The sequence below is a fragment of the Galeopterus variegatus genome, unplaced genomic scaffold (genome assembly GCF_000696425.1).
Source record: "Galeopterus variegatus unplaced genomic scaffold, G_variegatus-3.0.2 Scaffold2352, whole genome shotgun sequence".
In the NCBI taxonomy this organism is placed as follows: domain Eukaryota; kingdom Metazoa; phylum Chordata; class Mammalia; order Dermoptera; family Cynocephalidae; genus Galeopterus; species Galeopterus variegatus.
In genome coordinates, this window is record NW_007728463.1 from 97391 (window position 1) to 111820 (window position 14430).

The window sequence follows — 14430 nt, forward strand, 5'->3', positions numbered from 1 at the left end:
AGGCGGCGGCCGGCCCTCCAGCCCCAGCCCGTCGGTGGTGAGCGAGAAGGAGAAGGAAGAGTTGGAGCGGCTGCAGAAGGAGGAGGAGGAGAGGAAGAAGAGGCTGCAGCTCTATGTGTTCGTGATGCGCTGTATCGCCTACCCCTTCAACGCCAAGCAGCCCACCGACATGGCTCGCCGGCAGCAGAAGGTAGGTGCGCCTGGGAGGCCCAGGGAGCAGCGCCGGGACGTCGCCGGGCGGGCGGGGCGAACAATGGGAGCTGGCGGCGCAGCTGGCGAGGAGGAGCGGAAGAAGGTGTAGACCGCGCCCTGGGGAAGGGGCTACGAGGAGGCCTCCTTCCCTCGGCCGGGCTCGGCCCAGCCCAGTCCAGAGCGCGCCGGGAGCTGCCTGGGACCGGAGAGGGGCCTGGAGCGCCGCGTGCCCGGGCCTCCCTGCCCCGGAGCGCAGGGGAGCGAGGCAGGCAGGTCCCGATTTGTAGCCCGGGAGGCTCGGGCGTGACTTGCAGCCCGCGGCGCCCGGAGAGGCCTTGCTCGCTTGCAGGGCTCCCAGCGCTCTCCAGCGGCCGGCGACTGCGCTCAGCTCCGGGCCCGCCCTCCTGGGCGTGCGCTCGGCGGGCGGGGTCCCCGGCAGGTGGGGGCGCCGGTGTGGAGGGAGAAGAGCGCCTTGGAGCAGCGCTCGGCTCGCCGGGGCACCGAGCAACCGAAGGGCAGGCGGAGAAGGCAAGCCCGAAAGGCGAAGCTTCCCGTGACTCTGCGAAGGGCACCCTCCTTTCCCTGGCCGGGTCAGCTGATCACGGACTAGGGTCGCCTAAGGGCCCTCGGGCACTGCTTCCCTGTAGCTGGAGTTCTCTCCAGTCCCTTGTCTTCCTTCACTGACCCCAGAGTAGGGGCACGCCCTTTGATCCTAAGACTCTGGTGTGCCCTTCTACCTTCCTCCCTTTGACCCTCCCTTCTCTTCCCAAGGTGACTTCGCCGCCACCTTCTGGCTCGCGGAGGCCCTCCAAGCCCTGCCACTGCTGCCTTGATAAAGTGCAGCTGCAAAAAGCCTTACAATTATAGGTATCAAAAGCTTTTTGTGTCGGAGGCTGGGGCAGGGCTGAGGCGGCTCCGGGCTGCTTTTGAAGTGGAAAAAAGCTGTTATGTGTCTCAGCTGTTCTCCAACCAGAGAAGGTGGGAGGAGTACTACAGGATGAGGGGCAATGGCTGAGGACCAGATGGGAAGCAGTCAGGAACCCGGTTGGAGTGAGTTAGTGAAGAAAGTCAGCATTCTGTTCTGTATCTCTTAAATGAATCTACAGCACTTGAGCTATCAGAAAAGCCAGTCAAGCCCCTAGAGGGGCGATGTGAGAAGCCAGCTCAACCCCATCAAGGTTGTGAGACTAGTTCCTTAAAATAGTTAATTTCTCGGTTGCTGCCATTTAACACAGTTATATGTTGCTGGAGTGTTAGATTTTTCCGTATTTATCCACCCTTATCTGAGTTAGCACAGATTTCTCTGTTTGTTTTGCTCACGTGTGTACACAGACAACCCAGCACTCATGATTTATTCAGCTATCACAAGCTTGGATATCAGTTTTATTAAAAAACAAAATTCATTTCCTGTTTGAGGGACAGCAGGTGGGCTACACACCACTCCCCATCCCTATCCATGGCCCATTGGGTTTTCAACCTGTATCTTGTACTACAGTAGAGCAAAAGTATCTTCAGAGTAACAAGTTTTTTGGATATTCTTTTAAGGTTGAATGTTGGGCCCAAAGGGCCTGATACTTCAAATTTCATCTTGGAATTATTAGGATAATTGTGTCTTTATAGCATTGGAAATTCTGCCTCTAAAATCTATCCCATTAGTAACAGCACCAACCAAAGGTGTCCTATTCCTTTGGCAATGAAAACTGTTGTGACTTGAAAAAAATCTTCCATTTTTCAGACAAAGGCTCTAGAGCTCTGTGCTTTGAACAGATGCTTAAGTTCAGCAGTAGAATGAAGAAAGAAATCCGATAGAGACCCAGTCCTAAACAGGACCTCAGACACCTGAAAAAGATCATCATGAGGCCAAGTTTTTCTGATCTGGTTGTATGTTTTACCTGAATCCATTCAAAGCTGTAGTACTTGTAGTTAAGGTCTGTTTTCACACATGACCGTAACATCAGAGAGACTGCACGACAAGTTGATAACACTGGCATTTGGTTACACTATTCTTAGTTATTGCAGCAAATTATTGCTGAGTACATATCCTGGTAAAACTTCCCCAGGGCTATTGGTTACACTGGGAAGCTAAATATATATGTCCTTACTACAAAAGAAAATAAGCTTTTCCATTGCTATATCTTTAAATTTTTAATGCTTTTCTATAAAAGGCATGTTTTGCTTTTTCTTGGGCTCTCACTTAATAAAAAAAATTACTGAGCATTGAAAGTAATTTAAAAGTTTGCATGATCGTAGAATTGATGAGCTACAATTACTTTTGAAGATATATAAACTAGTTGTAAACTAAACATGAGTTTGTAGGAGAATAGAAATGAACTAGAAAAAGCCAGAGAAATGTAGGGATGTAGGATATAGTAACATGGAGGTCAGAGAGAGAGTCAGAGAAATCTGTCTATGAAAAGGAATTGCTGAATGAAGAAAAGATCATATTGTACAGAGTATAATGCACCTTATGAAAGCAAATAGTCTGCATCATAATGCTAGTTACCATTTTTTAATGGTAATTATGTGCAAGGCACTTCACTTAAATCATTTTTTAAAAATACCTTATTTTTTAGAACAGTTTTTGATTAACTGAAAACTTGAGAAACTAGTACAAAGATTTCCCATATACCCCACACTCGGTTTCCCTTTTTATTAATATCTTACAGTAATATGGTACATGTGTGACAATCAAAGAACCAATATTCATACATTATTATTAACTAAAGTCTGTAGTTAATTCAGATTTCCTTAGTTTTTTCCTAAATTCATTTTTCTGTTCTTTGATCATTTTAAATTTTCCTAATAACCCTAACAATGTACAAATTACCATCCTCATTTATAGAAGAGAAAACTGAGACTTGAGAGGTTTCGTAATTTGCCTAAAACACTACGCGCATACTTCAAAAAGACCGTGGAAAGATTTATACTTCAATTCTATTTTTCCACAAACTTTTTGAAGTACCCTCATATGTAGATTGGTAAAAGAGTGGGAATTGAGGCATGGGACATTCTGATTCCAAATTCTATCTTTTGAATGTGAGGCACTGGCTAGAAAAATTCTAGGATAAAGCAGAACACCAGCACCCTGACAATGTCAAGTGTACCTCTTTACCCATAGTTATTTCTATTTGAGTAGAAAGAGGGCTGCCCCTCCTCCTGTAGGCACCTATCAAACACTTGACATGGACAAAATAGACATTAGGCTGGTAACCTCACAAAGAATAGGAAGGAGAGAGATGGCTTTATCTGGCAAATCTAAACACCAGACTGTATCAGGCTTTCTATGTGGTTCAAACTAAAAGAAAAAAAAAAGTTCTAGCCCAGAAGAACAATCAGGAAGGAGCAGAGGAAAAAGGTGCCATTGTTTGGAAAATTTTGATAATTACTTTGGTTTCACTTATACTGAGAAAAAGAGTACCTGGGCATTCCAACAATCTTCCCAATTAAAAGAGGAGACTTTAAACAAATTATTTGAAAAATAATTATTTTATCATTTATCAGTCTATTTTGCTTGCATTACTCTGAATCTAAATATAACATGGTGGTAAAGATAACTTATGACCAAAACAAAAATCTCCCCACCAGACTGTCACAACATGTTTCAGCATCTTATAAATGACAACAGTTCTTTGCTTTTTCTTCCCCTTCTTTCATCAGAATGATAGAGTGAAAACCTACAAGTTGGCCTGGCAAAGTTCTACCATATGTTTCTAAATTATGTAGTAATGGTGATGGGTGGCTACCTCATGTGAACTAGTTTCTTATAGCTAGTCCACATACAAAGGGAAAAACAGGGTGTTGGAAACAATTTGGTGTAATATTTAGATTGACATGACCAGTTTTGTTAATTGGATAGGAACTATTTGTAATGCCTAGATTACATTTACGGTCTAAAACAAATATTATGTGTGCACATGTAGGTGTGTAGGTATGTATATGATGAGGGAAAGGGGAAATTCTAATTCCACCTTTATTTACTTACATTATTTGGGCAAGATTCAAAAGCTGTATCTTTCATAAAATTTAAGATGTAGAGACCTAATACTAGTGGAGAGTGTGTGTGTGTGTGTGTGTGTGTGTGTGTGTGTGTGTATTTTAGATCAATAATAGTGACTCATCCATTCAGATATGCTTTGGGGCACTTGGTTTTCTCTACTATTCAAAATTCTTAAGGTTTGCTTTGTCAATGCAATATGTAATTTCTATTTAAAAAATATGATACTCTAACCTTTTGAGAGAATGAAGTGACTATTAAACCAGGTTTCCTTCAACCAAAATTATGTGTTTCTCTCTTCATCAGGGGAATAATTGAATTGTATAAATGTGCTTTTTGGCATTTTCCCTCCAATCTCCTTAGTGCCATGGAAAGGAACTGTTATTCACTGGCACTAGCAGAGATTTCCTGAAGATGCAGAATATGGATAAAGTAATGAGAGGCTCTCGCCTCATTACATACCTGGAATAGCCTTGTGCTTCCCTAAAACTGGACTAAAAAATAAAGGAAATTAAATCTTTCATTCCTGAGGAATTCTACTCTGTAAAATGATAAAAGTAAAATGATTCAGAGATCTTTCTCCTGCAAAAGCAGATTCAATACACAGTCATAGGCTATCACATTGAAATAACACCAGTATTTGTGATTGTGCCAGGTGTCTATAAAACTTAAGCTGGAATAATCAGCAGAGTTTCTAACTTAGAACTAAATTCTAAATAAGCGACCAGTTACCCACTGCACTGAGTACTCTCCCGGGCTTGGTAGCAGAACCCAAATGTATTATGAGATATGGTGCCTAAACTGGTGCAGCGTATGTTCTGGTTTGGAAGAAAACATACATACATGTCAAATAAGTTGAAAATAAGAAAGCATTTAATTGTAAGATGCTGATTACAAGAACTAAAGTAGGGAAGGGAGAGAGAGTACATGCACACACAGGGTTGGATATAATAGTAGGGGAAACTTCATGGAGGAAATAGACTAGGGTTAGGTCTTGAAGAATTAGTATGATTGGTATAAGCATAAGAAAGGACAGGTATTCCAGTCTGGCAAAGAGCATGAGGTAGGAGGAATGTGGAAGAGTCATTGTTTGTCTGACATTATTAGTCAGATTCTTTTGCTTCCAAGTGACAGAAACCCAACTCAACTGGCTAAACTGAAAACAGTTGGGGGGATGGGTGGAACTGGTGCATCTCATTTTAAAAGACCAGTACAGATGTGACTACAGATATGGCTGGATCTAGGAGTTCAAATGACTTCCTCTATAGAATATTTTTTTAAAAAGTTAGCTGAGGGCCGGCCCGGTGGTGCACTGCTACAGTGCACCACTTGGGAGCGCGGCGGCACTCCCGCCGAGGGTTCGGATCCCACATACAGACCGGCCGCTCACTGGCTGAGCGAGGTGCGGGCGCAACACCGAGGGTTGCGATCCCATTGCCGGTCCCGGTCCGGTACGGGTGCGACACTGAGGGTTGCGATCCGTTGCCGGTCACGAAAAAAGACAAAAAGGAAAAGAAAAAAAAAAAGTTAGCTGATGAGAGGAAAGAATATATATTGGAACCTGTGTTTGAGCTCAAATACTGCCACTAATAAATAGTAGGCAAGTCATCTGTCTCTGGATAATTTCTTCATCTGTCATATGAAGAGGGGAACAGGGAAGATTTATTTTTTTTATTTTTTCCTTTTTGTCTTTTTCCGTGTCCGGCAACGGATCGCAACCCTCAGTGTCGCCCCCGTACTGGACCGGGACCAGCAACGGGATCGCAACCCACGGTGTTGCTCCCGCGCCTCGCTCAGCCAGTGAGCGGGAACCGGTCTGTATGTGGGATCCAAACCCTCGGCGGGAGCGCCGCCACGCTTCCCAAGCGGCGCACTATAGCAGTGCGCCACCGGGCTGGCCCGGAACAGGGAAGATTTAGATAATTTCTAATGTGCCCTCCAGATATAATAACAGTTCTTCCTGAGCAATGAGGTTGCTCATTACCAAGACATAAGTTCATTCAAATTTGTATTTGGTATATTTTTATAGTACAAAATAAGGCACTGTCTTCAAAGAATACAAGATGGTTAGAAAGTTAGTTCAGTTAGTCCAACTATTTAAATTTTCAGATGAGGAGGTGAGATCTCAAAAGTTTACAAGACTACAGACTGCATGAAAGATTGTAAACTAGCCTATGGGTTGCAACTGACCCACGAATGTTCTTGGTCTACACAGCATTTAAAAAAAATTTGAATTAGTTCTAAACATTTAAAACTATCAAGATATTTCACATACAAAAATCTGAATTTCTGGTTTCCCTTAATAAGACTACCCGGCCATCACTTAAATAATGGAATGCTAATCACTTTTAACTATATTATACTTGTTCCAAGAGGGACACCATATATATCTGGATGGTAGGACACCCGCTGTCTGGTTCTTGCCAATATCACCTCTTCTTACCATTGCTTAACAAGTACCAGTGGTCTGACTCTGGCCACTGTAAAGCATCCAAGAAAAGGATCTGTAATTTGGAACTCTATGTTCCTTGTCTCTGGCAACTATGTTAGTTTCCTTTTAGTATCAGAATTATAGTTTCTGCAGAATTGGAGGGCTGATAATCAGAATTATCTTATTATTTTTTAATTTGTTAGTCCAAGGGCGTGATAAAGTTACTTTTCTATCCTTAATAGGTAAAAAAGGGGGATGAAGTCAGCCAATGGTCTGAGTCTGATCATTACTATTGACATTTTGATGGACAGTGAAGGACAGTGGTTAAGAACATAGACACTGAAACTAGAATGCCACGGTTTGCTTCCTGCCTATACCCCTCACTGGCTCTGTGATCGTGGACAGTTCACTTGCTCTCTGAGGCTCAGTTTACCTATCAGTAAAATGGGGAGAGCAGTGGTACCTCCATCACTGGGTTCTTGTGGAAATTTAGGGAGATAATATAGTAAAGCTCTTAGAACAATGTCTGGCATGAGGTAATTGCAACGTAAGTGTGAGCTCTTGTTATTACTAAGTTGATATGTGCAATGTTGTATATTTCTATCTGTGAAAGGATTGAGCAAGTTGATATATATGAAGTACTGGCCACAGCAAGCCTTATCTTCATTATTGCAATCATCTTCATCATTGACATGAAAAGCAGACCCAGAAGGCAGGTGGTTATGTTTATTGCATAGTCTACAAACCAGATGGAGTCGAGGGTACAGTATATCCCTGTTCTCCCTCTTTTGTTGAGACGTTTTAATAATGTTTCTTTGGACAAAGAACAGGAGCCCATTATCCTGGCTTCAAAGGCCCACTTTAGACCAAAGCAGCATGGATAGGATTCCCAGGAGATTTGTCTAAATGACTAAAGCCAAGCACACATACATGGGAAAACTTTCAAGTTAGCAGAAGACTCTGATCAAGGGTCTCAGGTCACTCAACTAGTAGACGGTGGGTCCTTCAGAGTTCCTTATTGTCCACATAGCCTTTTTTCCTCCCCATTATGCTTGCTATTATTGAATAGGTCACCTGCCTTTTTCAAGTCTTGCTTGATATTTTTGTCTTGATCCAAATAGCTTTTCTTAAAATGTTAGTTTGCATTGATGATATTGACTATTGCCATTACAAATGAAGTCACAAAATATGTTTTTATGTTTTTGTAAAGAATAAATTTTAAGTACATTTGACTAATTCTATGTATATATACAAGAGTACTTCAAAAAGTTTATGGAAAAATAGAACTAAAAGACTATGAATCTTTCCATGAACTTTTTGAAGTGTCCTTATATATAAAACTTCATATCTAGGGAAAGGAAGACTCACATAAGTCAATAATGTGCAATAGAGCACAGTGACTAAGACCTGCAACTCTGTAGGCTATCAGTCCCTGGTTCAAATCCCTAGTCAGCTTTGTGACCTGAGGCATGTTATCCAACCTCCTTACTTTTTAATTTTCTCATCCATAAAAGGGGAAGAAATAATATCAAGGATCACAAGAGAAAACACATGTTAATTGCATAACAGTCCCTAACATGGGTAAACATTGAGCAAATGTTATCAGTAGCAGTAATAATAGCATTCCTGCATTTTTGTCGACCAAACTCTCCCATACTATTTTATAGCTACAATACCTTTGCTTATGCTCTTCCTCATTCTAGAATGTCTTTCTCGCCATTTTTCACTAGAGTCACTCTTGTTCATCCTTTAATTGACTCAGGTGTTATCTCCTTCAGGAAATCTTGCCCAAACCTTACATTGGGCTAAGTGCTCCCACAGCCCCCTGGTCTACTGCCACTTTATCTCCTATACATTACATTTAAATGACCTCTCATGTGTATGCCTCTCTCCTACTAGACTATAAGAACCCCGAAGGCAGGGATGACATTTTACTCCTCTTTGATTTCTCATCTCACAAAACAGTGCCTGGCAAATTGTAGTTGCTCAGTAAGTGCTCTACTGTGGAGAATTCCCATGCTTTATTTTCTAGAAGGTTTCTAAGAGGAAGTGAAAGAGCCTTAAATACAGTCTGCCTCTATTATAGAGACATAACTTATTTACTTTTATAAAAGCTTCTCAGTGGAAAACATGAAGAGTGAACCAATTACCAAACGGCTTCAAAATAATTTATGTTGCAGAAACATACTATCAATTACCTCCCAACTTGGCTTATTTATACCAAAAATTGATAACTTTCTATATTAATTATAGAGAAAAGTCTTCTTTTAAAGGCCATAAGCAATTGTGAATTCTTGCAATGGCTGAATCCCAGCTGAACTTGAATCACCATAGGGGCCATTTAAGGGGCCAAATATCAAAATCAGAAAGAGCCAAAGTGAGAGCTAAGTTTCCATCTTCCTTAGTAAGTTTCATTTGACTTAGCTTGTTAGGCTGTTCGAAATACCATCAGTCACAATGCTGCCAAAGTTGTATCATAGGATCTATAAGTTTTATATATTTAAACACATAAATATGCTGCTTTTCTCTTCTTTTTTTCTCTTATGGGATTTTGGCATTTTTTTTCTCTGCTCTTTTATTGTGAACTGTTTAAAGTCCTTTCTGGATGTAGTTAGGATGAAAATAAATAACTTCAGAGCTATTGCATATTGGGTGTGGTAATAAGAATGTGATAGTAATGAAATATCTATTAAAAAAGGAAAAGTGCTTCTTAGGTATGGACTTTTCTGATACTTTTCACTAGTCGAAGGGAAAATTACTTTTGCTATGTCATTCCTTTTGTTTTAAGAAGCAGGAGGGAGGTTTGAAAAATAAGTTGTATTATCAGGTCCTCAAGTGTTAGAATCTGCCAGCTACTATTCTAAAATTGAGAAATATGCAATAAATTGATGATGTATTGATGTCCTTTTAGCAGCCTATGGGAGAAAAATATGAACTTAACGTGGTGTTTCTCAGAATCACTCTGAAGAGGAAAGTTCTGAGATATTTTGAAGTTAACTTTTTTTTATCCATAAGTGTTCCAGGAACACATGTTAGATTGCAAACCCTCCAGAAACTGTAGTGCTTTCAAAAAGACAATGGGATTTTGGGAAACATACAGAGTGGTCCAGGGAATCCACTGTGTCACATAAGAAAGCAAAGGGAAAACACTGAAAATTCTTGCAAATAATTATGCCTTCTGTTGCTCATGTAGAAAAACAGCCTTGTGGTGTGAACGGAAGGCATAGAGTTTAAGCAAATGAGTTGAAATATATCTTGAACATCTACTTTGGCGATTTTTCTGACAAGTACAGCAACTGTTGTCTATAAGGCAGTGTGTCATAACATACTGTGTTCAAAACATTTCTTGGAGGCTCTTCCATATTCAATTTTTGTTTGTTATACATCATCAGGCAACATTGTTTTGAGCCACTTCTACGTACAAGAAACTCAATAGATCCTGTAGGCAAAACTGCAAAGACATTTTAGACAGCCTTCCTGGGAATCTAGCAATCTGGTTGAAAAGTTGAGGTGGACCTATGTAGAATAGCATAAGGCGGATATGGGGAGTGTCTGAATTTTAAATGTGGGTGCTTTCCAGGTTTCCATCCTGCCAAAATTCATATGTGGAAGTACTAATCCCCAGTACCTTTGAATGTGACCATATTTGGAAATAGGTAGATTAAGATGAGGTCATTAGGGTGGGCCCTAATCCATTATGACTGGTGTCCTTATAAGAAGAGGAAATCTGGACACACACAGAGAGAACACCCTGTGAAGAGGAAAGCAGAGGTTGGGCTGATGCTTCTGCAAGCAAAGAACACCAAAGATTGCAGCAAACCACCCAAAGCTAGGAAGAGAGGCATGGGACAGATTCTTTCTCACAACCCTCAGAAGGAATCAGCTCTGCCCACACCTTGCTCTTGGACTTCTGGCCTCCAATGATAAATTTGTTGTTTAGGCCCCCCAGTTTATGGTAATGTGTTGTGGCACATCACCCTAACACACTAATAAGCTCTCTTTTGATACAACTCATCACTAACGATGGCTTTAGCTACTAACATCTCTACACTTCCTCTTCTCAAATCTTTGTCTCCAGCAGAGACCCCTCACCAGACCACCAACCCCATACTTCTAGATATTTGCATCGGTGCTGTTAAAGTGTGGCTACAGACTGCTGCAGGTCTGTGAACACTTCATTATGGGTCTGTATAGTGAGATAAGGCCTTGGACTAGAATGTAAATCAACTCACTGCTTTCTTCTGCAAGAAAGTCTTGCTACAAAAAAAAAAAAAGCCAGCTGAATTGAATAGCATGCTTAGTGATGAAGTTGATGTAATTTCTGGTACAAGCACTTTATCTCGACGAGGGCCAATAACAAATAGTTCACAGATTGCACAGGTCTGCAGACCACACTTGGGAGAGCATTGACATCTTCCCTAGATATCCTCAGACCATTCACCAATAAAATTTATCTTCTCACCTAGATTCTTTTTCTATTTTCTAACTCACTGAATGGCCCAGTGGCACTGCAATATGACTAAGCTGTCCAAGGCAGAAGTGTGCAACTCAGCCTTCAATTTTCACTGTTGCTCATCCTTGCCTCCAAAGGATGCACATGTCCTGTTAATGCTCCTCCTGAGAAAATTTTCATCTCTTTATCCTCCTCTTCCTCTTCATCTCTAATGTCCTGCTTTGGGCTCTCATGATTACTCACAATAACCTCTGTTATTTCTGCCCCATTTCTGCCCATACTCCATCCAGCTACCTGAAGGATCTTGTTGAAGCACAAATCCAATCAGGGCCTTTTCTTGCTCAGAATTCTTCTGTTGCTTTCTGTTGCCTACACAGGATAAAATCTAAACTCAGTTGCATGGCATAATTGGGTCCTCCCTCCCTGCCTAGCCTCAAATCCTGTGGTTTTCCTGACATACCTTTGGCTTCAGCCCATTAAGCCACTTAACATCCCTGTGCTCCGGGCTCTCCTGTGCCTCCATGTCTTTGCATTCCTGCTTGAAAAGCCCTCCCCTCCTCCTAGATAGAAGGTGATACTCAGTTACAATAAAGGACAGGAATAAATAGTGAGCTATTTTTGGATGTTTACTCTGTTTAGTCACTGTTGTATACATTTACAATCATTATCTCATTTAATGCTCATAGTAACCCTATAGTATAGGTACTAATCATCCCAACCTACAGATGAGGAAACCAAGGCAAAGCAGATAAAAAAATAAAAACTTGTCTTAGGTCACACACCTAGTAAGCAGTAGGGCAGTGTCAGGGCCCGCGTGGTCTGACTCCAGCCCGTGCTCTTAACCCTGTGCTATGTCAACTACCTTGGGGCATTCAGCACACCTTATTTCAGTGTACACCTGTTTCTTTCCCCTGACCCTACAGAGATCATTTATTTAGTCTCTCCAGGTGTCTGATGGATAGTGTGTGCACATAACAGGTGCTCAATAAAATAGGTGATATATGGGTTCGTGATTGTTGAATTCTTGATTATTTAGATAACAGTAGTAAATGTTCCTTAACATTTGTAGCATATCCACTGAGATGTCCTCACTTCTTCCTTAGAACAATCTTTTTGAGTAAGTGTGGGACATATACTATAAATTCCTGTTTCGTAACAGGCAAAAGTGAGGTCCAGAGAGGTCCCACTGGTTGGGAAAAACTACAGAGCACCAACCTGGGCCTCTTAAATGCATCTCGGTTTTCCCCCACTGTGCCGTTGGTCTCAGATTCACACTAAGAATGGCCTGGCCCATGGCAGACTTTTGAAAGCCATAGTGAGTTCCTTAACATTTGTAGCATATCCACTGAGATGTTCTCACTTCTTCCTTAGAACAATCTTTTTGAGTAAGTGTGGGACATATACTATAAATTCCTGTTTTGTAACAGGCAAAAGTGAGGTCCAGAGAGGTCCCACTGGTTGAGAAAAACTACAGAGCACCAACCTGGGCCTCTTAAATGCATCTCGGTTTTCCCCCACTGTGCCATTGGTCTCAGATTCACACTAAGAATGGCCTGGCCCATGGCAGACTTTTGAAAGCCATAGTGATTCACACTTTTAGAGGGTCCACCCACCTCATGACACATGAATTAAAATGTACTTCAAATTCCACATCCACTTAACTTTTTTATTATGAGAAGATAGAATATATTGTTTTCAATCTTGCTTTTAAAACATTTAACTATATAACTTGGTTAATGAATGACTATGATTTCTCAAAAATCATGGTGCATTCCTTGGAATCCTTGCAAATTGGAAAAACTAGCCTCACTGATTATTTTCAATGATAACCATATTTTATAAGGACAACATTTAACAATTAATAGAGTTGTCTTGTGCGTAGAAGTCATTTAATTGAACATTTATTAATTTAGATTTTTCACTTTTATTTGTACATTTTGAAGACCATGAATTTTATTTAGGATCTCAGACTTTTGTTTGAGGTCCCTGGAAAGTTCCAGAGCTCCAGTCATCATGCCTCTGTTGCCTAACAGATGAAATAGACTTTAGCCAGGCTTGGTAGAAGTGGTATTTGAATTAAGCCTCAAGCTGACTGAGATCAAATATAGCAGTATGACCTATTTGTGAGGGAAAGAAAGATACTTTCTACTATTCAGAAATGAGACGGTACAAAGCAAGTTTGAAGACCTGTGAACACACAAATAGGATGATACCTGTATAAGATTCCAGTATGGAGAGAAAAGAAATAAGAACAAAAGTTGGTTCATGATTGTGGATGCCCTTTGACACCAGGGCAAAGGAGTTTGGTGGGAGAGATTCATCCTATAGGCAATGGGGAACCACTGAAGAATTCTGAACAGGGCAGTGACATGACCAATGTAGTGCTTTAAGATTAAGCGAAGTGTGTGAAAGGTATGGAGAAGGGAGAGAAAGAAATATAAATGTCTTCACATTGTGAGAAAAGGTCACAAATTATACTTTATCCAGCATAGATGATCTTTATAGTTTTGTGGGAAAATTTGTAGAAAATCTCAGAACATTAATGCCTATATGTAGAAGTGCCTTGAATCAATAGTTCAAGGGCATTTCATTAGAGCAATTGTTGACCCTTGTCTTCATTTTATTAGAGTAATTTTTACATATTTGTCGTAATGTGTGTGGTATGAATGTTCGTTTTTCTTACAAATCTTAAAAATGCAAAGGAAGGTGACTGCCCTTTAAATGGCATTTAATTTCAGTGACCAGTATTCTCATACCTTCCTATGCAGGTGCAAAAACAATTCTACATAAATAACATCATGGAGAACATAATCACCCTGGGTAAAGATCATAGAGACAGACCTGGGGTAATTTCAGAAAATGTACGTGTGATTCCACTTCAGGTTCCAGCTGACCTGGAGGATCCAGATGGAGATTAATGAGGCCCCAAGAGGGCACAAGCCCTACAGTCAACCCAGGTTTATATTAAGCCTGAAGGGCAGAAGAAGAGGCCTGACTCCTGGTGTAGGAATAAAATCCGGAGCGAAAATTTCTTAGAGTATCCAACTACACTAAAAGTGAACCTTGGATTTGCCTTCCCACATGATTCCATCCTCAAAACCAAGTTTCCACAGGCACCAGAGAATAGGGTACATTCAAACAAACTCCCTGCTCTTCCTTAGTTCTCCCCAAGTGAAAAGATTCTTATCTCCATCATAAGATTCTAGAAAAGTTATTGGACCACATCTATTAGTAATCAGAGTCACTTACATTAAAAGGAGATCATAAGATTCCAAATCATCTGTCTCTTATTGCACATTCTCGGGTACCATCATCTTTTTTATGTGTTGACAGAGGTGGTAAGATTTAGATCTGGGCATA

The 14430-nt window shown here is 40.9% G+C and overlaps 1 protein-coding gene across 1 annotated transcript in view; it reads left to right on the forward strand.

The window, feature by feature from the left end:
- The window catches only part of LOC103597566 (calcium-dependent secretion activator 1-like), a gene marked incomplete at its 3' end in the record, with an annotated part of 127475 nt that overhangs the window by 1151 nt on the left and 111894 nt on the right, over positions 1-14430 (forward strand). The window contains exon 2 of the mRNA XM_008581424.1: positions 3-190. Coding sequence (XP_008579646.1) covers positions 3-190 — 188 coding nt within the window. The remainder of the gene's footprint in view (positions 1-2; positions 191-14430) is intronic.